General features: G+C 32.4%; 1 protein-coding gene across 6 annotated transcripts; it reads left to right on the top strand.

Annotated features, from left to right (window-relative positions):
• Nucleotides 1–325: 325 nt before the first annotated feature.
• Nucleotides 326–27,408, top strand: LOC128162516 (protein draper-like). 6 transcript variants are annotated; one of them, XM_052825747.1, is made up of 16 exons: nt 327–388; nt 6,186–6,272; nt 6,545–6,760; nt 9,215–9,451; nt 11,440–11,592; nt 11,743–11,850; nt 14,103–14,240; nt 16,431–16,568; nt 20,915–21,052; nt 21,445–21,585; nt 23,422–23,530; nt 23,944–24,002; nt 24,332–24,368; nt 24,485–24,574; nt 24,726–24,803; nt 24,949–27,408. In XM_052825747.1, exons 2-16 carry the CDS (start codon nt 6,203–6,205, stop codon nt 25,013–25,015), a joined length of 1,779 nt encoding a protein of 592 aa, XP_052681707.1. In that variant the 5' UTR covers nt 327–388; nt 6,186–6,202; the 3' UTR covers nt 25,016–27,408. The 6 variants fall into 6 exon arrangements, with proteins under 6 accessions (XP_052681710.1, XP_052681707.1, XP_052681706.1 ...); XM_052825746.1 differs by having other exon boundaries at nt 11,743–11,892; XM_052825749.1 differs by lacking the exon at nt 14,103–14,240 and having other exon boundaries at nt 11,743–11,892.

Below are 27,408 nucleotides of genomic sequence, written 5' to 3'. Positions count from 1 at the left end.
CTAGGTATTATTTTTTTATGCTAAAAACGAATTAGAAAGGAAAGAAATCAGCTTGATAAAGAACATTTACCAGGTACATGTATATTGAACCAATGTAAACAAAAACAGGGCACGAGCCTTGCCTACATGACAACGAATTATGGACCCTGTACCTTGTTTATAAATAAATTTACGACTGACTCTCAAATTTTAATTGATCATTAGAAGTGCATTTCTAAAGCATTATAAACACTATAAAAAGAAAAATGAAATTAGACCGAAATCGTGACCATGCCTCTTTAAGATTTATGTTGTAAATGAGGGAGATTCTTCCTGCTGACCTTCCGTCAGAAATTTCATTTCCTTCCTATTAAACATGTTAACAGACGCATCTTCGGACAACGATAAGGTATGTTTTTTGTTCACAGTTTGGTTTTTAAAATTATTATAATACTTTTTTACAGAATAAACATTCTTTCGTGTGTATTTTCATTTCCTTTTTAGCTCACCTGAACTGAAAGCTCAAGTGAGCTATTCTGTTCACATTTTGTCCGTCGTCCGACCGTCCGTCTGTAAACTTTTTACAGTTTGAACTTCACAGAAACCGTTTGGCCAATTTCAACCAAATTTTGCCCAAACCCCCTTTATGGGAAGGCAGATATAAATTGAAAAAAATAAATATTCAAAGCCGAGAAAACCTCGGAACTGTAATAATAGGGGGTGCATTTTTAAAAATCTTCTTCTCAAGAACTACTGAGTCAAATTCAACGTAATTTAGCATTTATAATCCTTATGGCGAGGAAAATATAATTTGCAAAAAATATCGGCTAATTCTTTTTTAAATCCGAATATAATAATTAAAAAAGGCACGTTTCAATCAGTTTATAACTTTGGGTTCGGTATTCCATACTTCTAAAACGAGTTATTTGTTTAAAGCAACCATGCTTGACGTATGATAAACGGGTCGATCTGACAAAGATAAATTTATTTGCTGTAAAACAGTTTGCGTGCGAAGGGAATCTTTGAAACACATGCAAGATACACTGGTACCGATTTTATGAATGAAATTGCGGTTAAATATCTCAATGTGTTGACAATTTTTACGTTTGACAGTGTTGTTATATATGTTTTGATTTTCGTTTCATTTTCATTGTTTATGCTTTGTAACATGGGGAACTATTGCCTATATTTTGTAATTTTTATTTATCAAATCAAACATAGACTTCGGTAAATCAAACAGTCGACCTGCGAAAAAGAATCTGATGTATTAACATAGTACTAAAATATAATTCATTCTATTGGTAAATCGGTATGCTTTTTTGCGTGATGGTTGATTAATGCAATGTGTTTTGTTGAGATGCTCGGCATTTTCTCGAATTTATTCAGTTTAAACACAGTTAAATATCGCTGACGAAAATATGTAGGTATATCATTATATGTTTGATTTATTTTGTAAAATAAATCGTGCTGTTTATTTGTTTAAGTGCATGTTTCTTCTGATGAAATGTTTACAATTTCTAAACACTTACCATATTTGAGTGTTAAGCTTTGAATTATCAGCAAGATACAGAGGCCATTTTTTTCATTGTGTACATTTTAAATGAATGTAATAAACTCATGTGAACAAAATATGACTCAAACCCAGCAGAATTATGAGCTCTATATCTTGCTTATAGTTCTACGATTGACGCTGGATTTTTGGTCGATCATTAGAAATGTATTGCTAAACGTTTACTTGTGCAAAAAACTAAAAGATGGTATGTTGTAATTACTTTCTTAGGCACCCTCTTTATATGATGAATTATTTGAATTCTACATTAATTTTGATAGTTTATTTTGAAATGGGTGAATAAAAACGAAAATGTTAGCAGTTTCCATAGTCTTGACACATTTCGTTATGGGCCTTAAGGCATTATCACTATTTCTAAGAAAGTATTACGGCGGAAAATCATCCTTGTTTGTAACCATCCGTTGTTTCTGAATAATGATGAAAACAATGGTTGGGCCTCAGTAAAGTAGAGTGATGTGCCTGTCAATACATTGATTATAATAGCTCTTTAACATGTCACTTGACAACATTATTCATCAATCAAGTGAATAAGGTTATAAAAGTCACACGAGTGTACGCAAGGTCAACAACAGTCATTTATAATAGGGAAGACCAATTAAATTTGTGAATGTTTTTAACTTGAGGATTGGCCGGATTGAACTACAATTTCATTCTTCACCTCTATCGGAATTTTTTAATAAAATACAATAACTATTTGATAAACTTTTCAAAAATAGAATAACTAGTCAGTAGTTAAAAACAAAAATAAACCTATATGCTCTCAAATATTTGGATCGCTTTATAAAGTGGGGGAAAGGGGCAGAACAAAAATATTGGGAATTGAAGGTTTACAGTCTACCCCTAACAAAAGTTTAGTTCAATATCTTGCATAAGATTTTCTTATTTTCGGTAAAAAATGGTATTCCATAAAGGTACAATCTCCAAGATTAAGTGTATGCAAAAATAATTGTAAAATTCAATACTTTACAATATTTATTTTTTGTTATCCTACCGAGGGGCAATATGGCACAATATCCTTTGAACGACCATATAAAGTCATTGTTGCTCATGTGAGCGATGTGGCCCATGGGGCAATATTGCATTTGACCACACCCTGACCGAAATTATCACCTCATAATACTCAAAGAATGATTCCTTATTTCTTAAATTATTAATATAAGAACATTATTCTTAAACCACTACTTTTGTGGGTGGCACATGCTGTGTATTATCACGCGGGGCAGCCAATATCGTTTTTTGGTTATGCTATAAGACACGCCCACTTGTGGCATTCATGTGTTATGAAGTTATTGGGTTTTAGGGCTCAAACTGATTCGTAATTTTATCACAGAAAAAGAAAGTTACATATGTTAACAGTATTATAGTCAGAGCAGCTTGCCAGTGCGTGGGTAGAAAAACAACGAGCTAAACCTACAGATTCATCAGGAACATTTTATGGCATCATCTCAGCAGTCTTTTAGCTCCCATAGTGCTATGCTAATATAATTGACTTTTCTTAACTTAACTAACTATACTGATGTACTCCACACCCCTTGATGCTAACTCCGAGCTGAATGCTGAATTATGTTAAGGTTTTTCGAGCTGGGCATATGTTAATGTAAAAAATAGTACTTATTCAAACTTGCATGGTTGATGTAAATGAATCACAGAGGTAGCTTCAGATTCCGAGAGTGATCTTCATCATCTAGATTTTTAGGCAGGTTTAAAATTTTAGAACAACTGAAATTGTATTGCGGTCTTGGAGCTGGTTGCAAAAAGAAATATATTTTGTTCATACTTAGTCAGACCTAAACAGTTAATATAATATGGGTATGTAAATAAAGATGGTTTCAAATACATAAAGGAAAAAAATAAACATAAAATACTAGCATATTTACAATCAGTTTAGAAGAAACAATATTCAATTTACATACATTGTATATATGATAATATATATGATACAAAACCAAACTTCTATCAAATAATAATTTAATTTTGGTTGTAACGCCTCATTGGCTGATACAGATGGAGGGAAGTGTATAATATTGTATAACACGACCACCTGACAGTTACATTTATTATTTGGAACTTTTTTTTTTTTTTTTTTTTTTTTTTTTTACATGTAAACCTGATATGATTGTACACTTTCATGCATGTGTATACCAAAGTGAATAAAGGAATACAATTCAGTTCAAATTTTTTCATTTGCATAATATAAAATTGAAATAAAATGTAAATAACTTGAAAAATCTGCTCCAATCTTTCTATATAAATGAAATAAAAACAATTAAATGTCTCACAAATAAAACTGAAATAACTTCAAGACATAAAAATTTAAAGTAATTTCTACGAAAAAAACACAATAGGGGGAGGGGGTCTTTTTCAAAGTATGTAAAGGATAAAAAATGCACATACGAGGGTTGTCCCAAAATAATGTAGACAGGACACATAATTTATAATTTGTTCACTGCAATTTCATAAAACTTCTATGTTTTCTTCAATGACCCTTTGGCAAACAATACTGAAAAATTCAAATCTGTACTTTATTTTTTTCTCAAGAAAAAAAATAATTATTAACAACAAGTTTTGTCAGGCGGCGCAATGTGCAACGTCGAAAATATCCAGTTTTACGTTGTTGCTAAACCCTCCACATCGTTTTACAATAACATTTACGTTTTATTTCCGAAAATGTCTTAGAAAAAATATCTTTGAACATGTACCCTGAGTGCACATTCAACATATATTTCTAGTTTTGTTTTTGTTTTTTCATATTTTCTAAGTACAAACGACCTGTCGGCTCCAAACTTGTCCTGTATTACTTGTTGTCCAACGTCCGTCTTACCGAAATGTGTCGTTCTGCATTTTGACGTCCATTGATATCGTTCGGGGTTTTTTTTTTTCACTTATTGTCATCATACTTGTTCAAATATTTTCAATGTTGTTTAACTCCTTATTCACAAAACGCATTTCTAATCGATTTTGTTAATTTCATTTACTTCCAAAGCCGCTAAGGATTTATTTCAGGGTTTTTACAAAATTGTATCAGTTACTGCTGCGCCGCCTTAAACGCTGACATCGTCATTTTATTACGAGTTAACTTTTCAACTTGTCACAAAATGCGCTACATAATATTTAAAAATTTTGTTATAGCCAAAACATTTTCTGAGTCACTAACAGAATTATTATCAAATATCAATGTATGTTTTATTTGAATTTTTTCATTCAAAAAGTACTTTTCCTCGCAATTTTCATTTCATTATGTTGATTTTAACTTTCTGTTTTTGATATTGCGCCGCATGTCGAATTTCTGATCTAACATGCTTTCATTTCGCTAATTTAATCTCAGACAATACTTGATTTTAAAACATTATTTAAATGCAAATATCTTGAACCCTTTGTGGCACAAATTTCATCTTCCTTTGTCGTCGGTTAACTGAATAACGCCACTTGTCTACGCTATTTTGGGACAACCCTCGTATGTTGAATAAATACATTTTAAGCCATCATAAAAATTAAAGCCAAATTTACCAAAAACACCCAAATTTAACCCAGAATGGGAATTGTACCCAAATCTCTCCTTTTAGAACGCTTTATTTTCAAGCTATCTAGGTTTATGATGGTATTTTGACGTGGTTTTAATATGCTGTCAGAGTGATACCTCTTTTCGTAGAAACGTATGGCGAGCGAACAGATTTCCAATAATGATTGAGCTATTACTGTATAGAGTGTTGAAGAATGATGTCTGGCCATAACACATAAACTGTAAATATGAATTTTCTGTTAGAAGTTACACTCGTAATTGCTCGACGGCTCAGAGAAAACAAATGGACGACACTCTTACTGGACTTACTGTAAAACCCCAAAATACAAACAATCCATTTTCAGCATGCTCCGTCATTTCATTACACCGCTCACAATCTCGAGTCGATCTCCGAACATGAAATTGCATCATGTGCTGCGTCCCTGGTCCCAAGAGGCCTGTTCCTGCAATCTTCACACTTCCTTATTTCTGAGTTTATGTCTAAGTCAACTTCTAACAAATTTCCTTTTAAATTAGGGAAGTAAACTGTAAAGTCCCTTGATTGTCTCTTATGTGCATTTGATTAAGCATCCATTAACATTTTGTTACATGTAATTGAAATAAATTAGAGGTTCCAGTAAAGAAAATATGTATTGCGTTGCTATTTATTACATTTATTTGTGTTTTGTTCTTAAACCTATTTCTTTTTTATTAAATCACTTTAAAGGAGATGATATTGAAAATAGATTTTCAAATGCAACATGTTTATTAAAAGTAAGATCTGACTTGATCATCTCTTCAACACAACCCAGTTTATCAATAACATCATTTAGACCAAAAGTAAAATCACCGAAAAAAGCATCGCCACATCAAAATGTATTGTAAATCTTCAAAACACTTTTTGGTGTATTATTTCTTAAAATCGATCTACTATGTATTCTGATCTAAGGATTAACTTTTGAAAAAAAAAATTCACTTCTTTTAACCCAGTCGTTTTTTAAGTTAAGTGTAATTTTAGTTAGGGTATACAGGAAGAAATGTATTCCCTATGTCAATAATTGTTTTTCGGAGGTAAAGTTCAACATAATTCGCTATTAATTTTGAAGATGTTTCACTGTTTAATTCATGTGATTGTAGATACAGAGAAGATTACAATGCACCGTCTACCTTGTTTTGTCATCTCACTTCTGTATTACGTTCTTTTTAAAGAAAATCAGGCATATCGTAAGTATGACAAACAGTTGTAACTGAGAACATGGGTTCTATAATTGAAATCTACAATGAATAAAATTATTAAGAAAGACACTCCTTATTTTATAGACCACAGTGAGTGATAATTAATCAAGTAATTATTTCAGTATCAATCATGGTCACAATCGGATAAAAACCAATAGGTTAAAGTTGATTATGCAACCAAAAATCAAACAGCAAAAATCATAACGTATATTTTTTTTCTGATTCTTGTAATGGTTTCACCTTTTTTTTTTTTACTCAAGGTAATCTTGTTGTTCCCGGCCTAACAACTGCAACCCAAAGCTCTACCTATCTATATTTTTCCGCCGACAGGAGCATTGACGGTTATCCAGACAGGCTGAAATTGTCTAACGGTTCTTGTTCACACACAGGGTCAAGCTGGACAAATGCTTGGTTAAGGATAGACCTAGACAAGGTTTACAACGTGAAGGAAGTAAAGTTCTGGTATCGAAATCATCGTAAGTAAACCAATACATAAAAGAAAAGTATGATTTATTATGATATTGATAAATGCATACAATACCCGCAACGTTACTTTTTACAAAATAAAAATAACAATAGAAAAGGATTTACGCACGATAGGATAGAATTGACGCACGATAGAACAGTATACATGCACGACAGGATAGGATTATAGCACGATAGAACAGTATACATGCACGACAGGATAGGATTATAGCACGATAGAACAGTATACATGCACGATATGATAGAATTAACGCACGATAGAACAGTATACATGCACGATAGGAAATGATAAACGCACGATAGAATAGTACACATGCACGATATTTTATGGTTAATACACAATATAAAAGGATAAACGATGTTTATGAAAAAGAGTCGAGATGAAAAATCTCAATGATTAACCTGTTAATTTGATTTTAAAAAAAAACCACGTATATCAAGATGTAAGCAGGATTTTTTTTTATAGCAACCGATGCTACTCCGTTTACGATTTAATATGTTCGACACACAAGTAATCATGTTACCTTGTTCTTAAAAACTTCCGTTGTTCAATATTTGTTTAAATTTAATGTCCAACGGATTATTGGCATGTGATTTCTTGTTTAATTTTGTAAGATTAAAACATTTATTTGTATGTGAGTATTACATAACCATTGTCAACCTCCGCTTCGCGTTGGTTGTCAATGGTTTTCTAAGGGTGTCAATTTCAACTGTTACCCTCCCAAACAGGCACTATATATTTTATTATACTAAATGTCTTAATTTTAGGGAAACTTTAAGTGCTTTTGTATAGAAATGACGTGAATTCTACGGGGAACTGTTCGTGCTTAATTGACGCGCATATACCAATTCGTTGTGTTACCCGTTGCCAAGTGTGTTGCTTACGCTGAGGGTAATAGAGCGAATTATCAACTTCGTCTAAACCAAACAGATTTAAGTATTTAACATGAAAGTATAATAACATAGAATGCTGCATAGAATGGTACATTATTTGTTCGATGTAGTATCGTATGCGGCACATCGAGCGGCTTGTACATGTAACATTGTATATGTTTAATCAAATTACTTGCTTACGAAATTTGAATTACACAAAAGGATAACGAAAAAAAAAAACCCTGTGAAACGAGAAACCTGATAGGATTAAAACACGAAAAGAGAGACTATTAACGGACGATAGAACAGTATGCAGGCATGCTTTGATAGGATTGAAACACGAAAGGATAGGATTGAAACACGATAGGATAGGATTGAAACACGATAGGATAGAAACACGATAGGATTGAAAAAAAAAATAACGATACGGGTATTGATATTTTGCTATGAGAGAAGATACATTGTATATGTTTTTATATCTGTCCCATATTATTCTTTTTTTATATAAATCACTGGCGATTTTAACAAAAGCAGCCATGATATAAATATAGACATTATTTTAAAGATTTTTAGGGTAAGAAGAACCTGCAATATATAAAACGGTCATGTTTTTTCCAGAGTGTTAAATTTTACATTTTCATCAACATGACATCTTAAATCAAAACCTGTGACCTTTTTTGTCATAAAGTTGGTTGGTCTGGCAATAAATGCCGAAGTCTATATGAAAAAAGATCCCAATTCAGTAAACAAAATGATATGTAACTTTGGCGCAATTTCTAAACATTAAAAAAACCGAAAGTCGCAAACCTTGCCATTATAGATGTTTTAATATTCCAAACAAATGTTTAAGTACATTGTTTGAATGGTACTGGAAGTTTTGATGCAAAATGTTTAACGTATAATTAACATGTACCTATACGAGAAAAAAAAACCCAAATAGGATGTCATTAATCAATAGGTTAATTGGATATAAGGCTTTGCAGAATACCATAATGTTGTCTTGCTACTCGTTGTATTTTACAGTGCACCTTGAAAATCTGTTAGATGTAACAGAGATACCACGAATTATAAGCATATTTTCTGATGAAGTTAATGTTTGTGTGTTTTATAGTTTGTATTAGCTCTGTAACATCTTACCGGGCTCCCAGATGTATTGTATAATAACAACGAGCAGTAGAGCAACCTATGGTGTTTTGCAAAGGGTTATTTCCTATCATAAATACATTTATATTTTGCACGCTATTCAAGAGGAAGAAAAAATATCAATTTCTTCTATAATAAATTTTAATTTAATAAATAATGAATACGTTTTTAAACAGAGGATTTAATATTTTGGAGAGATCGGACAGAAACTAAAATTATAAGCAATAAAAATTATGGTCATCAGCTTGTACAGGTTCTAAGTTAAATTTTATTACTGTCTTAGTGCATCAATTGCAATACTTATGTACTTAAAAACATATAAAATACTCTTTGACAGAACGCGGCCATTAAGTCTATTAAAAGGTTTTTTATCGTAAAAAATGAATCCTATTAAAACCTTACCATTAATTTATTTTCGTATTTTGTAGGAAGTAACGTTTTGCAGAATACAATAAGATTGCACTACTACTCGCTGTTGTTCTACAATATGTCTGGGAGCCCGGTAGAATGTTACAGAGATAATACAAACTACAGTACACCAATCCCTATGCCATTCACTGTTGAATGCCCAAGTAAAACTAGAACCATCGAGTTCCACACTACTCAGCCGAACCCTGAAGACGGTGGGCAAGTCTTCTTAGAAATTTGTGAAGTGGAAATTTACGGTATGCTTTCACTAGCAGAAATGTCATAATAAAACCAACTAATTGTTAATTAAACATTCCGTTGGGTTGTTAATGTTAATGTAGGGATCCTTTCAAAATGAGCACAAGGCACTTTACAACTTTTTGCGATCGGAATGTTTTTGAAGCTTTGCTCGAGCTCTCGCATGCATGGATGTTTTGCATTCGTTGCATGCGTTTTAGTGGTTGCATCAAGTCTCATCAAAATAGTAGACAAGCCCACTATTCAAAGACAACCAAATGTGACCCAAATGGCCGCAGTGCATCTCACACACATACGAGGGTCAATCAAAAAATACGAAGACAATGTGGCTGTCTATCATATATTTTTCATGAAAGTCATACTTAACAGATTAATCCGTGCACCAATACTTATGTTATAGATATGCGAAGTTTTAGTCCATTTGATGAAACGGTATTTTTGTTACCCCTTTTTAAAAACAACATGTTTTGTCACCACGGCGCACGTTAACGTTCAAAACATGACGTCAAGATTAAACACGCACAGTTTATAGATAAACCCCATCTTTGTATCACGCTTAGTCTCTTGTGCCTTTCTCCTTACAATTCAAAATGGCACTGAATCACTTAACATCTTATTTGCACACATTTGTTCGAGAATCATAAGTCAGTTCTTCACAGTTTTCATTTTCTAACCATGTATCTCTTAGTTTATAGTAAGGACAACCCTGAACGCCGGTTGACGTTACTTATTTTTGTACCAAATATTTACAGATATTCTACTCTCTTTCGGACAGTTTGATATTCAAAATACCACCCCTACAAAATTTATTACAGTTAAACACAATCTTGCAAATAATTGTTGACTTATTTTTTGCACCATTGAGCATTTTCACAGCTTGTATCGTCCTTTTCCTGAGTTAAATCTGTTTTGTTAGTACTTCTCGTTGCGCCGTGACGTCCGGCGACGTCGATGTTTTTAGTCAATTCTAAAGAGAACTATCTGTCTTTAGTTACTAATATCTGTTCGAAAAAACAATATATCCCGTCATTATTTGGAACATAGAATACCATGACCTTACTAAATTTGAGGTTTCAATATTATTTGGTTTAAGCCCGATTTATAGAGATATTACTTTCAACATTATATAGTTTATTGTTGACATAACACAAATTTTGACCGTGCGCCGTGACCTCATTTTTGCAGGATTAGATTCTTAATAAGTCTTAGAAGTAAAGGAAGTTATGAACTTTTTTTCTTGCAAATTGTTTGAAATTATTGTTAAATAATGTCTACCAAATTTAGTAATGATATGACGTTAAGTAACATAGCTATGACAAAAGTCTTCGTATTTTTTGATTGACCCTCGTAAGTGCGAACGTTATTGAACATTTTGTGTTCAGTGATGCAATGTTTTTAAAGATTGTAGGATGAATTGCAGATATCTATGCGTATGTTTTAAGACCATGATACTGTTGCTTTACCTGTTTTATTTCATCATTCAACGTTTATTATCATTGCACGATTCATCAGTACCAATTTGCCATGCTTTGCCACAAGTAGCTATGCCTTGTATTAGCATCTTTGTTTCAGACCACAATATACCATGTATGCTGCTGTATCTGTATTCTTGTTTGGCGACATCTTCTCTCGCATAGAACTATGTTTACTGAATGGGATTCGGAAACGGCGATAGATATACCAAATCTGATTTGCAAGAGCATTCATACTATGTAACGCATGATCGCATGAGCGCCGCACATCCAATCGCATTGGCGCACATTTAATTTTATCGCATAATCTTACAACACTCGCTTACATTGTAAAAGACTCGTATATAGACGCAAGACCTATCGCAAACAGCTTTTGAATTAATGTATTTGCATCGCACAGCCATAGCTTTAGACCATGCACAATTACTTTTTCATTTTTGATCGCAGGAATGATTTGTCGCTACTGCTTGTGAAAGGACCTTTGTATAATTAGCTTTTTGACAACTGAACTGTAGGTTGCGAACAAAATCAGTACGGAGAAAATTGCACTAGTTGTAGCAACAAGTGTACAGAATGCGACATAACAAAAGGCTGTGTATCATGTCAAGGACAGTTATCCGGAAGCTCCTGCGAGTTATGTCCACCCGGGTACATGGAAAGCAACTGCGGTATGGTTCTGGTACATTATACTATCTAAAAATAGCTTTTCAGATTTTAGAACATTTTTTTTAAGTCTTACCGCATATCTACTACTTAAAGCCAACGTTGCTTCGGATAAAAATCTTCAACATTTCAAGACAGCATTAACATTTTTACAGACACTGCTTGTGCAGCTGGTTGGTATGGCAACAACTGTAGTATGGAATGCAGTGGCCACTGTTTTGATGATAATAATACCTGTTTTCATAAGAACGGAAGTTGCCTAAGTGGGTGTACCCCTGGATACACAGGGTCCAATTGTTCTGAAGGTAGTAAATTGAAGAGACTTAAAATCCTTGTTTCTTTTTAGCTAATCTAAACTGAAAGCTCATGTGAGCTTTTCTGATCAAAATTTGTCCTTTGTCCGTCGTCGTTGTCGATGACGTTGCCAATGTAAACTTTTCACATTTTCATTATCTTCTCCAGAACCACTTGGCAGATTTCAACCAAGTTGGCACAAAGCATTACTGGGTGAAGGGAATTAAAGTTTGTTCAAATGAAGGGCCAAGCCTCTTAAAAGGGGAGATTATTTAGAATTATTGATATTTGGTTGGTATTTCCAAAAATCTTCTTCTCAAAAACTATTAGACCAGAAAAGTTGTAACTTGTATGGAAGTATCTTAACGTAGTGTAGATTCAAATTTGTTCAAATCATTGTCCCCGGAGGTTGGGTGTGGCCACAATGTAGTGATACATTTTTACATAAAAATGTATAGAAACTATCTTAAAAAAGAATTCTTCAAAAAAACTATAAGGCTAGAAAAGCTTAAAGCTTAAACTTGTGTGGAGGCATCCTCAGAGAGTGTAGATTCAAGTTTGTTCAAATCATTGTCCCTGGGGGTAGGGTAGGGCAAAAAATGGGGGGGGTATAGTTTAACATAGGACGATATAGAGAAAAACTTTATCATCTTCTTAAAAGTATTAGGCCAGAAAACGTAAAAGGAAGTGAAGGCATCCCCTCAGAGAGTGTAGATTCCAATTTATTTAAATCATGGTCCTCGGGCTAGGGTGGGGCCACAATTGGGATGAATTTTATATGGAAAATATAGAGAACATATTTACAAATCTTAGGCCAGAGAAGCTCAAATAAGTAGAAGAGTAGAAGGGTAGAAGCATCTTCAGATAGTGTAGATTCAAGTTTGTTTAACTCATGGTCCCCAGTGGAAGGCGATGCCAAAAAGGGGGTATGAATTTTTTATATTGGAATATATATAAAACAAATATGTAAAAATATTCTTGGAAAGTTTTCATGCAGTCTAAAAAGCAGTAATTTGTGCGAAATCACGTGTTGTGCAAATTACAGTTTTATCAAACCATGATTCCCTAGAGAAAAGTTTGCCACAAAGTAGGGGGGTATATCTTCTTATACCTTTAACAACAAAAGGGACTTAGTATGTGGAAAAAATTGGTAAAACAATTAAAACAAAATTTTCATTGCAAAAATAACTATATTGAATATAAAAGTTAGGGGGAGCTTACTTAGCTTATAAAAGTTTTAATTTTATGTATTTGAAATGAAATATATATATTCTTTATGCCATGGATCATTCCGTTAAAAATAAAAAGAGGAAAAAGCAATTCATCTGTAAATTGCACTTTCACTGCAGAAAGGTCATTTTAAATGCACCGTAGCGCCTAAGAAGGATGTAAACCCCATATTTTGGTTTTGAATTTTGGTTAAGCTCTGAATGTAGAATTTTGAAACACACTTTATACAAAAAAACGTATAGACTATTGATAACAAGATCCAACCTTCTTATATCATACATGTAGATGTTTACAATACTTTTAACGAGTATTGTAAACATCTACATGTATGATTTTAAGAAGGTTGGATCTTGTTATCAATAGTCTATACATGTTGATGTTTACAATACTTTTAACGAGTAGCATTAAACAAATACCGATATTCTATTGATACAGAAAACTCTGGACATTATTTTTGCAACTGAGTACATGCAAAAAATGACAATAAGAAACCGTCAATCATCTCAAATATCCATAAAACGAAATACAAATTCAAAGCAGAGCAACATGGACCTCCAAAATTATAAAAGTATGATCAGGTGCCTTGGAGGAGTGAATATCCTCTGCTGACCGGTCACACCCGCCGTGTGCTCTTTGTCGTATTCAGGAAAAAATGGAAAAGCCAGTAGACAATTTAAGGATTAATTATGGTCTAGCAATTAGTATGAAAAACGTCAGTCAGCATGCGAACCAGTTGAATATTGTATTTGCTGACAATGTCTTTGTATCGACCATAGAAATTACAAAAAGATGACTTCAAAAGAGACCTCTGATAGTCCTGTTTTATCAATTTGTTTGTCAGTAGCTTCGTGCAATGATTTAAATTTGCATTATCTAAGCAATCATATTTCGTAGAATCAATAATCTTTTTTTGTAGAATGTCCGTCTCGGTATTGAATTCTGTATGAATTAGAGCAAACATATTTTTTTTGATTGATAAACTTTCTTTTAGAATGTCCTTTCGGGACTTTTGGACCACAATGCAAAAGTACCTGTGGAGATGGTTGCAAGGATAAGGTGTGCCATTCCGTCACAGGAAATTGTGCGTTGGGTTGTATCAATGGGCGGATTGGTGACACGTGCGACGAAGGTTTGTCTTAAATACTTGTTTCCCACCAACAATAACCGAGATATAGAAATAAGGTCAGCTCTATTAAAAAGGTTCGATCTTCTGTTTTGGGGTAGCCATTTTTGATAAAATTTAGTCTGAAAATTCTGCATTTAATATTTATTTTTTACGATTTCCAAATCAATGAGAAATATTGAAAAAAATAGTTAAGGGAAACATAGGTCTTTACATTGTTAAATCAAAGGCCGGAACGGCCACAAAGGCGTCGACCTGACATTTAATTCTTTTATATAGAATGATATCAATAATTTGAATTTCTTTTAATTTAATAGTCGTATATCAAATAATTTTAGATATAGAATAGCGAGGTATATGAATTATGTTTTGTGCTGCTTTAAAAACAAAAATAAGTTTATTTTCTTATGAAATAGGTATTGGTGCTTTTACAATTCAATAACTCATTATGGTTACAAAATTCGAAGAAATTTCAAAGTTCAAATCAATTATTTTCTTTAAACAATTTTCACAGGTTCATGATTTGAATACATTAACAGTACGTCCCTAATTATAATAATAAAACATACTTTTATTTATTTCAATTCCAGTTTGAAACAAGATTCCCTATGGTACGGTTGTTTACAAACAAATCTACAACACGTGCTATCTAAAATGCTCGACCAGACCAACTACATTATCGTTTTTATTTTTAGCAACAAAATCACTAGACACGTGTATCGCTTACATTTATTTAGGAGACCGTGCCCGATAACAAATAAATTAACATCGCAAATTTTATTTCTATCGGGCACGCTCTCCAATTAAGATGTAAGCGATAAACTAAAATAATATTTAGTGAATTTTTACACCTGATTGTATTCACCCGCCATTTCTTGATTAAGCAAATTTATACTTATGCAATGAGTTGTCAATAACCAGGTAGGCAATGGGTTTTTTGTACACAATTTAGTTTAATAAATGGAATAAAAATCGTGTAATACGTTTAATACTTTAGAGAACTTATTTCTCATGCGCATTTAAAAGGCGGTGCAGAGCATGAATTTGGACGATTGCCAATCCAGACGATCGCTAGAAGGCTGTCGAGCATTAGCTCGACGCCTTAATAAGAGACTATATTTCTTGCGGAAGGTTTTCCAGAAGAAATGAACTTTTTTTTAACTCAAACGTTTAATACTGAACATCAGCTTTCTAATTTTTAATAAAAATCAAACTTCTAGAGAGTATGTGAATTTGGGATATCTTAATTTGTTCCAATATTATTCTATTGATACAGATTAAATTGAAACAATTAAACAATTCTATTGAAACAATTAAAACAGCTTAAAAAAATTTAATGATATATTTTTGCATATCTAGCTTATATATCATAAAGGTAAAGTAATATTTACTCATATTTTTGGCCAAAAATTAGTTTACTTCATGCCATATCTAAAAAAAAATACATTACAGACTTATACTTTTATTTAAATTTTCTGAATTTATAAGAATTTTTGACATGTCTGTTATAATTGGAGAAAAAAGTTTGATACTTTTAAATTATATTATTGACTAAACACAGCTTTGTCTCTTTGCTAAAATGTCAAGATATTAATAGGTGATGAAACAGTGAACGTTTTCTAAAAAAAAAACTTTTAGTTTTAGTTAAAGGAAACTTAGGTAATAATAGTTTTAGTTTACATATAATATATTCGAAATGGAATATAATTATATTTATTTCAAGCTATGGTTCATTCCTATAAAAATAATAAGAGGGATAAGCGATAATCCTCAAATTGCACTTTCAGTGCAGAAAGGTCATGTTAAATGCACCGTAGCACCAAAGGAAGCATATAAACCCCCAATTTCGGTTTTGAATTTTGGTTAAGCTGGGAGTGAAGAGTTTTGAAACATACTTTAGAAATAAAAAATTAGAAACTATTGATTACAGGATCCAACCTCCTTACAATCATACATGCAGATGTCATCAACTTTTAACAAGTAGCATTAAACAAATACCGAGTTTTATCGATACAGGAAGTTTTGGACATTATTTTGCGACTAAGTATAGTTCGTTCAATGATTTAAATTTGCATATTCTAAGCAATCATATTTCTTAAAATCAATAATCTTCTTTTGTAGACTGTCCTTTGCGGTATTGAGTTCCGTATAAATTAAAGCAAGCATACTTTTTTTGATTAATACACTTTCTTTTAGAATGTCCTTTCGGGACTTTTGGACCACAATGCAATAGTACCTGTGGAGATGGTTGCAAGAATAAGGCGTGCCATTCCGTCACAGGAAAGTGTGTCTTGGGTTGTATCGATGGAAGGTTCGGTGGCACGTGCGACGAAGGTGATGGATTTTTGCACATTTAGCTTACATAATAAAGGTAAAGAAATATTGTAATGAACATTCCTTTGATTATGTAAATAAGCCAACCAGGTCAATCAAATATATTCAAGCATAAGCTATTCCTTGGGTGTGGTTAACTGTCTCAAACGGTATGATGACCATGCGATGAGTCAGCAGAATTGACAAAGGGTATAAATAGGTAAAGCGTCTGCACATAGTTGTTAGTCTGTTGACAGACGCAGAGGAGAGAAGACCTCATTCAGAGAACAGAGATACAGCGATAATAGTAGTTTTATGTTTCATTTGCGTGACCCTAAAATACTGCAGGTGGACCATTTGAAACATAAGTTTATATTATATAGCCCGGCAGCATAAGTACGTTATACATAGTAAGAATCATCGGGTTTGATTTAATTTGATGAATAAAGTTGATTTTATTCCAATCATTTAGAAACGTAGGAAACCTTAGTATCTTTGGTTCGAACCTATATTACACGTTATTCATATTATAATATAAAAGCGATTATCCTTAAGTTGCACTTTCAGTGCAAAAATGTCATGTTAAAAGCACCGCAGCGCCGAAGGAAGCATATGAACCCCCAATTTTTGGTTTTGGATTTTGGTTAAGCTCTAAATGTATTATTTTGAAACACACTTTATAAAAAAAACTTAGAGACTATTGATTACAGGATCCAACCTCCTTACAATCATACATGCAGATGTCATCAATACTTTTAACAAGTGGCAATAAACAAATACCAGGATTCTATCGACACAGAAAGTTCTGGACATTATTTTGCAACTAAGCACAATTCGGGAAATGATTTAAATTTTGCATTATCTAAGCAATCATATTTCTTAGAATCAATAATCTTCTATTGTACAATGTCTGTCTCCTACGAAAGCCGAGAAGGATCATTCGAGATTCGAGATTCGAAATACGAGATTCGAAATACGAGATTCGAGTTTCGAAATTCGAGATTCAATATCTAAATAAACCAATCAAATCATGGATCTGAAACCTGTATCCTAGCAACATCAAACTGTTCTAAATAAAGATCATTCGTACATGCTCTTTCCTACAAATAAATGTCTTAATAGCTCTTATATAGTGGTTATAAAATGGTTAAATTAACATTGATGAATTAACCCCACACAGTATAAACAATTAAATTAGAAATAACACTGTTGGCTTTGCGAATCTAAGTGGTTTTGTTTGCCCTGTATGTATTTCCCCCCGAACCATTTTAACCCGTAGTGTATTCGCCCCAACTGTGTAAAAATCGGCTCGCGAAGAAAGATCTGTTTAATCTAAATGTTTTAGCTATGAAACGAAACTCAATGAAATAATCGACATGTCAAAATATAGGTTATGATAAAGTTTTAAACCATAGAAGATATAATGATTTACAACCCCAAAGACAAAAATCCAGATAAGAATAGTGTATTGTAGGGTATTGCAATGCCATTGTCGATATGAGAGACAGAGAGAGAGAGAGAGAGAGAGAGAGACAGACAGACAGACAGACAGACAGACAGACAGAGAGTTTTGTAGTGACAAATTCAGTTTGATTTAGAATTTGAAATTGATTTAATTTGTTACAAGCATATATAGACAATAATTAAGCCTCTAAAACGAGAAAAGAGAGGTTGTAGCTAGGGTAGGGCAGACCAACTAGCAAGCTTTAATTTTAACGGTGTTAGCGCACCTGTGATTTACATCGACTCCCCCCCTCTCTCTCTCTCTCTCTCTCTCTCTCTCTCTCTCTCTCTCTCTCTCTCTCTCTCTCTCTCATCACCTAGCATTTCCTTTTCCGTGAGGGGGTTTGGGGTATTTGTGATGTCTTACATTAGCTAGCGAAAATGATAAAAAAAAACATGAAATTTTCTTTAAATTGTGTGCGGATGATGTACGCCAATAATCTGTTTTCAGTATATACATTTCATGAGGGGGGGGGGGGGGGGGGGGGGCTAGGGGGGCTATATAGTCCTAATTAATTTGTCAGTTATTCTGTCCCCACTTTGTTTTCTCTTCGTTTTCCAGGGTTTTTTTTATTTGGCTCGGCAAATTAATATAAAACTTTCTGTGTAGCTCCATAACGATGCACTGTAGATAAATTATGAGTAGTTTTACTTTTGATAAACAGGTACATATCCGTACTTGATTTTTAATTTGACTCTTATAATCGGATTTAATATTCCAAAATTTATAGGGTAGGAAAGAGTAGACGGGACTTTTTTGCGCATATCCTACTGTACCATTCATTCAACACAGGTATTAGCACTCATCGATTTCGACTTGCTTTCCTTTTCTTTCATCCACTGGATTTAAAGCTATTAATTTTTTAAAATATTTTGAATTTATGGCCTGATTATATATAAATTAGAGCTGCGCTGGTGCATATATTTACCCAAATGGACCAAAATATAACCAAATGAATCTAAAAATGTTGACAAAATTAGTTTTAAACGTACGACTCTTTTTCAATTCTAATCGGGTATGTCCTTTAGAAAAATCTTGAACCACACACATTTTAGCAAATAAAACGCCAATTGTTTCATTTTTTTAAAGGGAGGGAGGTGGTGCCGGTAAAGGACATGTATTGCTTGTGGCAGTTGTGCTATACTCTCATTTGTTATAATAGGTAATACTACATATTGATATAAAATGAAAGTTTCCAATTACACTGTACATAGCTTCTATCACGCATTTTGACCCGTGCGATAGTTTAAAACAATTTTCAAAGCATCGAATGTAATTCAACCGATCATTTTTGAAATTTAATTTTCTGGATCCCCGTCTGATACGTCCGCCTTCTTGTATATTAGAATTACATGTACGTTGACCATATGTACACATTAACTTAATCGGCTATGTTATGGGACGATAACATTTTTTATCAATGTTTTTGCAGGATATGTAACAAATAACAGCCTATTTGTGGGTTTTTGCACTGATTATTTGAGATAATTTGCCGCCATCTATTTTGCATTCCACACACCACTCACAGTTTCTTTATTTGGTGTTCTGTGTGTATGGCGACAAATTGGTAAATTTGCACCACTCACCCCTTGTAGCTTCATCCTGATTACATTTTATCTGGCTAAGTGTAATGTAGTAGTATATTAAATACACACATCTTTGTTTGCAGTGCTTATTTACATCTTTAGAGATTTACTTACAAAAAAAGTAAACATTTGTATGACTTATATGTAATTATTGTCAATTTTGGTGCGGGGGGGGGGTAGGAAACTACAGAGAAACTTAACTTGGCTGTGAAACATATGCTTTTATTCTTTCTTGTTGATATATCAATGAATGAATTATAACAAAATATATGTACAACAATTAACTTTGAAATATTCATGCACAATCAAATAAAAGGTTTTACTGTTCTCTGCACAAGAAATCGGCAATGTGAACAAATTGGCCCCCTATCATCCCTATCTTTAATTGTAGAGAGTAGGTATCCTTCTTTATTGAAAACAATTCCAAAAGTAAGACTCATAATAAGTTGTTTACTGAGGAAAAGGAAAAAAAATGTATTTATTAATAATTCCGTATGATGTGATAATATCTCAATGATTTGTTTATAATCATAGAACTAGTGTATCACTGTATGTATACATAAAAACGATAAGTAATGCTTATATTTATTAGTGAAACAGGACAGATTATTTATATTTAGATTATTTAGATACATGTACTAATCTTCATGCGGGGATCTAGAAAGGAGGGGTCAAGGGATCTGGACCCCCTCCTCGGGAAAATTGGAGCTTATCAAATTTACATAGTAATTTTTTTAAAAATTGGCCTAGGACCCCCTACAGAAAAAATTAGGTACGCTTATGAAGTTCTCTACCATAACCGCATTTTTACACAAAAGGGGTGAATAAAACCGGGTTTTAAACTATAACTGGTGGTGAAATACCTTAGGGTTCAAACGCATCAGGTGGAAATGCACCAGGGCAAACAAAATCACTTAGATCCGCGAAGCACACTGCATTATTACTAGTCTACTTAGATATTCTGTGTAAAAGTAAATACAAATAATTATTTAGGTAGGGAGAGGTGAACATAGCATTTATTTGTATATAAGAGCATGTACGTATGATTTTTATTTAGAACAGTTTGATGTCGCTAGGATACATATTTTCAGATCCTTGATTTGATTGGTTAATTTAGATATTGAATCTCGAATTTCGAATCTCGAATCTCGTATTTCGAATCTCGTATTTCGAATCTCGAATCTCGAATGATCCTTCTCGGCTTTCGTAGTCTCCGTATTGAATTCCGTATAAATTAAAGCAAGCATATTTTGTATGTTTGAAAAACTTTTCATTAGAATGTCCTTTTGGGACTTTTGGACCGCAATGCAATAGTACCTGTGGAAATGGTTGCAAGGATAAGCTGTGCCATTCCGTCACAGGAAAGTGTGCCTTGGGGTGTATCGATGGGTGGATCGGTGACACTTGCGACGAAGGTTTGTCTAAAATTATCTTTTATTAATGAGAGATGGAACTAATTTTTATGTATGTAATATGATATAAAATAACTTGGAGCAGTTTACTAAATGCTAGGTATTTATTGTTTGAAATTGAAGATAAAATATGTCCATATGACAAATTTCACTTTTTGCGCACGTATTGCGCCTTGCACTTTTTCATTTACTATGAAATGGCAACATAGTTTGCATATATAATATTACATAATTATTATAATCTACATTTGTATTTTCATGTGAGCGTTGGCCTCGGCCAAAAGATAACGAAAATATTTTTTATCACAAAAACATTATTTAGTTGCATGAAGAATGCGAAACATCTCACAATTCTTTAAATTTTATAAATAGTCGTATGTTTCAAATTTGACTAGTGTGTCGTGAAGGCAATTTTGGAGCGGGATGCTTGGTGAAATGTGGTAGATGTGTAAACAACACGTGTGATCACGTGAACGGCTCGTGCAGTGGACCATGTCAGGACGGCTGGGAGGGGGAAAGGTGTCTACTGGCTAAAGGTAGTGCTTAAGATCATACTTAAATTAATGATCTTATGTTTATATAAGTTAAACACATTTAGCCGAAAGACTGCATATACGACGAGCTGAATTAACGCGACGGCGTCTGGTGTGTTAGCGCGACAGCGTGTTGTGTGTTAGCACATCGGTATGTTGTGTGTTAGCGCAACGGTCTGTTGTGCAAAGTTGTGTTAGCGCGATGGCATGTTGTGTGTTAGCACGACGAGGTGGTGTGTTATGCGCGACGGCGTATTTTGTGTTATCGCGACAGTGTGTTAGAGCGACGGCGCGTTGTGTAAAGTTGCTTTAATGAGAGGGCGTGTTGTGTGTTAGCGCGATGGCTCCTTTATCTGAACACAATACAAATAACCCTATCCGGACGCCATATAATCTGATTTGGTCACAATTGTTACAATCAACAATTGGGAATGAATGAATGAATATATCTGATATATTTTGTATCTAAAATTATCAGTAAAATGTGTATTCGTATTTTAATTGCTGAAGTATCTGGTTAAGTCATTTTGGGTAAGACAGATGTTTGTTTTTTAACTGAAAAATATTTTCTTTTTATATGTTAAAAACTTTTTAAAAACTTGCATGTATTCTTTCCTTTTTTATTTTTTGATGATTTGATACCATAACTTGTTTGCATTTACTTATGGAGATGAACGGCCATCTTGTACACTTCAGAATAAGAATGTCAACATTTTTGAAATTGCTTGTTTCAGCTTGAAACTGAACAAAACTATTTTCTAAAGATAAAGAAGCAATAAACATGAGAATTTAAATGTTGTTTTGTAAGAACAATTTGCATAAAACGAATAGAACAATGTCTTTTCTAATCACTTCGAACAGATCTCGAACTGCGCAGCCGCAGATTTATTTTGAAGATTTGAAAATTTCGAAAAAGTATCAAAGGAATTAATTGGTGTCCTTTTTATAACCATTTTTGAGAAAAGGTTTGAATCTTGCATGTTAATGTTGTAACTTTGCCTCAAGATAGGGTACTTTATTTTTATCAGTTGACAGGAGATCTTATTTTAGAAAAGAATACCCAGTCTGTACCTAGAACTCCCATGTTTAAGGAGATATGTTGAAATTATATTTTCATAGAAAAAAAAATTATGTCAATTCAAAACAATGTGCTGTATGAGACATACACCACCGAAGATTGTTTTTTGTGTGGATTTTTCAGTTCTATAAGCCTTAATTTTAGTAAATTCTTTTTACAAGTTGGGTAAGGGTCAAAGGGTGATTGTCATGAATAAACAAAAGGAAACATATATTGTTCAATGAATATATTTCTTCAATGTACTGTCATAGACAAAGACAAATATATATGTATCTCATTAGAGTTGATAGTTTCTAAAACTAATTTTAAGAACAGGGTACACAATTTTGAGACAAAGGTACAACTTAGATAAGCAGGCTTATACTTTTTCCTCAGCCAATGGTTGCAGAGTGCACAACATCGACCTCTCTTCAGATTTTTCAGGTTTTTTAATTTTCAGTTTATGTCTGTAGCTGCACAGTTCTAAATGATTGAATAGGTCATTATTTTGTTCTTGTCTGAATAATTTGCATACAATTCAGCATATAAAGCCTCATATCTATTGTTTTTGTTTATGTTACCATTAGTTTTGTCTCATTCGAACAAAAAAACAAGCCAGGTCAAGAAAAGTTCACATTTTTTCCACAACTGTACAAGATGGCCGCATATTTCTCTAAACTACATAAAATTTTGTACCGACGCTATCATTAAACTATATGCAAAAAAAATTATAGCGAAAAATCAAAACCCTGGAAAAAAATAATTAAAACATTTACTTTTAGATGATTTAGAATCGCCTCTCAAACGTTCCTACAGTTTTTTATTGGAAGCAGTGGCTGGAACAGGAGCATTGGTGGCTGTTGTAGTTGTATCTGCTATCTTATTTTTTTGGTATATGTTCTTCTTCAACTACCTTAATTATTCAATGCATCTATTTATTTATCTACCTTGATTTGTTTGTGCATATCCTTATTAATTTGCTTAAAATCTTGTGTACCAGGTACATTAATTTAGTCTCTCTTTTTTTAAGAAATAAAAATTTATTTTCTGATGTAATTTAGAAAAAAAGTTCTCTAATATATTTATAAATTTGAAAATTTTTGCGATAATCTAATTTAGAATCTTTCGTTCACATCGGGGAAAAATATGATATGTAGAAATTTCATATAATTTGCAATCAAAAATTTTAAAATGCAAAGCATGCCCAACACTATCGAAATAAGACTGCACATTTTCCCTCATGTTCGCAATTAATGAGAACAGATTAGTGTACGGTAATTTTATAATGATTTTTTTTAATATAGGATGCGACATAAAAAGACTCACTTCATTGGAAAAAAATCTGCACATGCTGATGAAAAAGGCCAGCTATTTTAAAATAGTTTTTAAACTTCAAATATATATCTTGTGTAAAGAAATATAAATTTCGTATATTTAGGGAAGAAGTAACATTTCATAGTAAAAAAAATATCATTGATTCATTCATATACGCTTTTTGCTCAGAATCAATCTTTCTTTTACCGACTGTGCAACGATTCTTCGGCTTTCAAAGTGTTAGAGTATGAATATTTGTACAGAAAGTTGACGGTTCATTTCCCTTGTCAAATGTTTGTCTAGACCAATTAAATTAGAGATATACTATTTAAAATATTTGCTTTTAAAATTTAGTAATGACCGTAATATGTTCTTTAGATCTTGAACAAGAAATGTCCCTACACCCTGAAACAAGGTGATTATTTAATCCAGTTTAATTTCAAATTCATTTTATAAAAATTATGAATATCTCACTGGGGAATACTATTATCGCAGGTGTTATCATATTTCTTCATTTTTGTGATCTTAAAGCGGGATATACGAGAATCAGGACGTTTTTTCGAGCTCAGCAGAAAGACGAAATAGCTCTACACAAGAACTGTCTAACAATCTCACGGACCGGTATGTTTAATCTGGGTTTTTTTTACCAAAGCAAAGTTGAAATTTAAAGACATACTTGAATCCTTTTCCCTTTTTAAACAAATTAAGAATTAATCCGTTTTTTAAATTGACATTTTAGAGTTTTTAAAATATTTTTTCATATATATTCTAGAGAAATGTACGAAGTACTAAACCAAGATGAAAGATCAACAGAAGAGTATGATACCTTGTCCAACAATCACACGGACCAGTATGTTTTTATACCAAAGCCAAGTAGAATTTTGAAAACATACTTAGTTGTTTCTCTTTTTCAAGCGTTTGAATAATTATTCCTTTTTGTTAATTAATCAATTGATATTTTCAGGTTTTTAATTATTTTTTCATATATATTTTAGACCAATGTACGAAATGATAAACAAAGGTGAAAGATCAACAGAAGAGTATGATACTTTGGAATTATAAGGACATTTAAAAACGAGAAATACATGCATTAAAGTAAAATGCCAATTCATTAGAGAGAGAGAGAGAGAGAGAGAGAGAGAGAGAGAGAGAGAGAGAGAGGGGTTTGATTGTGACGTCATCATTGGTATTTATGTGAATGCAGTGAGCACTTATCAATGTTGCACAAGAGTATGCAAAAGTCATAGTCTTAAAAATCTGACAAAGTCTGGAAAATGGATCTATTTCTTCTTTTTTATTTTGTGTTTTTAGTATCTTGTTAATACAATAATTTGACTATCAACAGCCTTATTGGGGCATATTTGTAACTAATTATATTTTTATAAGTATATAACTGCTATCATGGTAGGATTTTTCTTATTTTTGGCTGAATAATTGTTCACATATTAGAGATGTTCATATTACTTTAATTTTTGATAATTAATGTCAAAAATACCAGCTGTCAAACAGTCATTTTACAACAAAATGTTGCATACAGGGTACTCCTATACTCCGACTAATTCATTCTATGATCATCACAATTTAATTTTTTTTTGTTTTGCAGTTCAACTTACAAATATTGTGTATTTTGTTGGTTTTTTGTGAATTTGTGATAAAAATAACAGCTATTTAATTCGAATAAAATAAATCATACCTTGATTAAATTTTTATAATGGCGAAAATACACCGAATAGGCATGGATACGTATACTTAACAATGCAATCGATCAATAATAGGGTTATTTTTTATAATCGATTACTAGTATTCCTCGATAACACTCATTTTTACCTTAAAATCGATTGTAATTGATTACTTTATAACATTTATTACTTTATAATCGACTACCATTTTTATAAAATCATTAAAATGTGAATGAATCTTCCTCTGAACACATTGTATACACTCTTCAAGTTGGTTTGGTTTTAAGGTTAAAGAGGTTCGCTCTTTAGGTTTTGGGTAGCCATTTCAGATCACCTCTAGTCTGAAAATTCTGCATCACATATTAATTGTAGTAGTATATTTATATTTTAGAATGCCAAATAAATTATATTGAATGAAATTGTCTTTTAAAAACGCATTTGTACCGAGTTTAGTAAGGGACTATTTTTTGTGCCGGAAGTTTTCAAGAAGGAAATGGACAATTTTCATAACCCACTAGTTTTAGAGGACTGTTTTTTAAGCTTCCTAATTTATAGCGCAGACCAAACTTCTAGATAGTTTGTGTATTAAGATATACTTATTGATGTTCTAAAAAACATATTTAATCAATATGTTGATATTTCTATCGATACTTTTTGGCATATTTTTCCTATATTTCATTCAAATAAAGAAAAATATTTTCCAATTTTGGCCTAAGTTGAGCTTATTTCATGCTATATCCCATACATGTATTTTTGAGATGTGACCCCTACTTGTTTTACATTTAAATGAGACATTAAATATATGTCGATTTGTAACACTTGTTGCTGTGTTTATTATGTATTGGCAGTAGAAGCCACCAGTGAGGGAAGAATTTTAAACTTTGACGTAGATTTTACTCTTAGATTTACTACATGTGTTCAACTTCATACTATGTTAAAACCATTACTAAATAATAGTTCAAACTATAAATATTTGTTTGATTTCTTCAAATTACGAATTTCTATGTCCCATTTTAGCAAACATTGTATGAAGAATATCATTTCTGTTTGGAGCTCAATATTGGATTTTTGGATCCTTAAAATTTTAAAATTGGCACGTGGTATGGGTTACAAATCAAAAAAATAAACATTATAGGTCCTATTCTATATATCCAAGTGGTTTCCGGATGATTGAAATTACTATAATTTCAGTTGCCAACCTCCTTAAAGATGTATTTTGATTATGAAAGAATGATAATTTGAGACTTTGTATTTCAATCTTGATAAGATGATATTTCATAATTTCTAATACTAGTACATGTACGTGTGTTAATTCAAATGTAAAATTATAAGCAATTTAGAAAACTCAGTCTTTTAAATTTTGTAAACGATTTTTTTTGGAAATTTACAGGAGAAATCTTAACCTCTCAACTTCAGCCATCGTTCTGTTTTTATTATTTTCTTGAAATTAAAATTTCATTGAAATTTTATTATTAAAATAGTATGGCAATATGCAATGAATTTTGAGGGAACCTTGCTTCATGATTTGAATAAATTGTTCTTTAGCTTGTAATCATGGTACATGTAATTGTTCTAATATATACGACACAGAAACAAGCTCTCAATTCCCGCGATGAGGCATCTGTTTTGTGTGTTTCGTGTATATTTTCTCAACATTTCAGTGAATACGGCGATTCTTAAACTTATTAGTTTTTGTTTCTTATATGCTTAGGTAAATGGATATAAATGTCTAAACTTTACTATCATATTATTCAAAAAATAATCAGACTTTGTTAG

Source organism: Crassostrea angulata, chromosome 9 (genome assembly GCF_025612915.1).
Source record: "Crassostrea angulata isolate pt1a10 chromosome 9, ASM2561291v2, whole genome shotgun sequence".
NCBI classification, from domain to species: Eukaryota; Metazoa; Mollusca; class Bivalvia; order Ostreida; family Ostreidae; genus Magallana; species Magallana angulata.
The sequence above is the reverse complement of the archived record's forward strand: the minus strand, read 5'-3'. Positions and strand labels throughout refer to the sequence as shown.

Bases quoted from the DNA above. Each gene is read 5' to 3' on its own strand.
- LOC128162516 (XM_052825746.1), top strand. From the start codon at position 6,203: ATGCACCGTCTACCTTGTTTTGTCATCTCACTTCTGTATTACGTTCTT. The intron at 6,761-9,214 runs GTAAGTAAACCA...CGTATTTTGTAG, and splicing joins GTTCTGGTATCGAAATCATC to GAAGTAACGTTTTGCAGAAT. The intron at 23,531-23,943 runs GTATATGTTCTT...TTTTTAATATAG, and splicing joins TCTGCTATCTTATTTTTTTG to GATGCGACATAAAAAGACTC.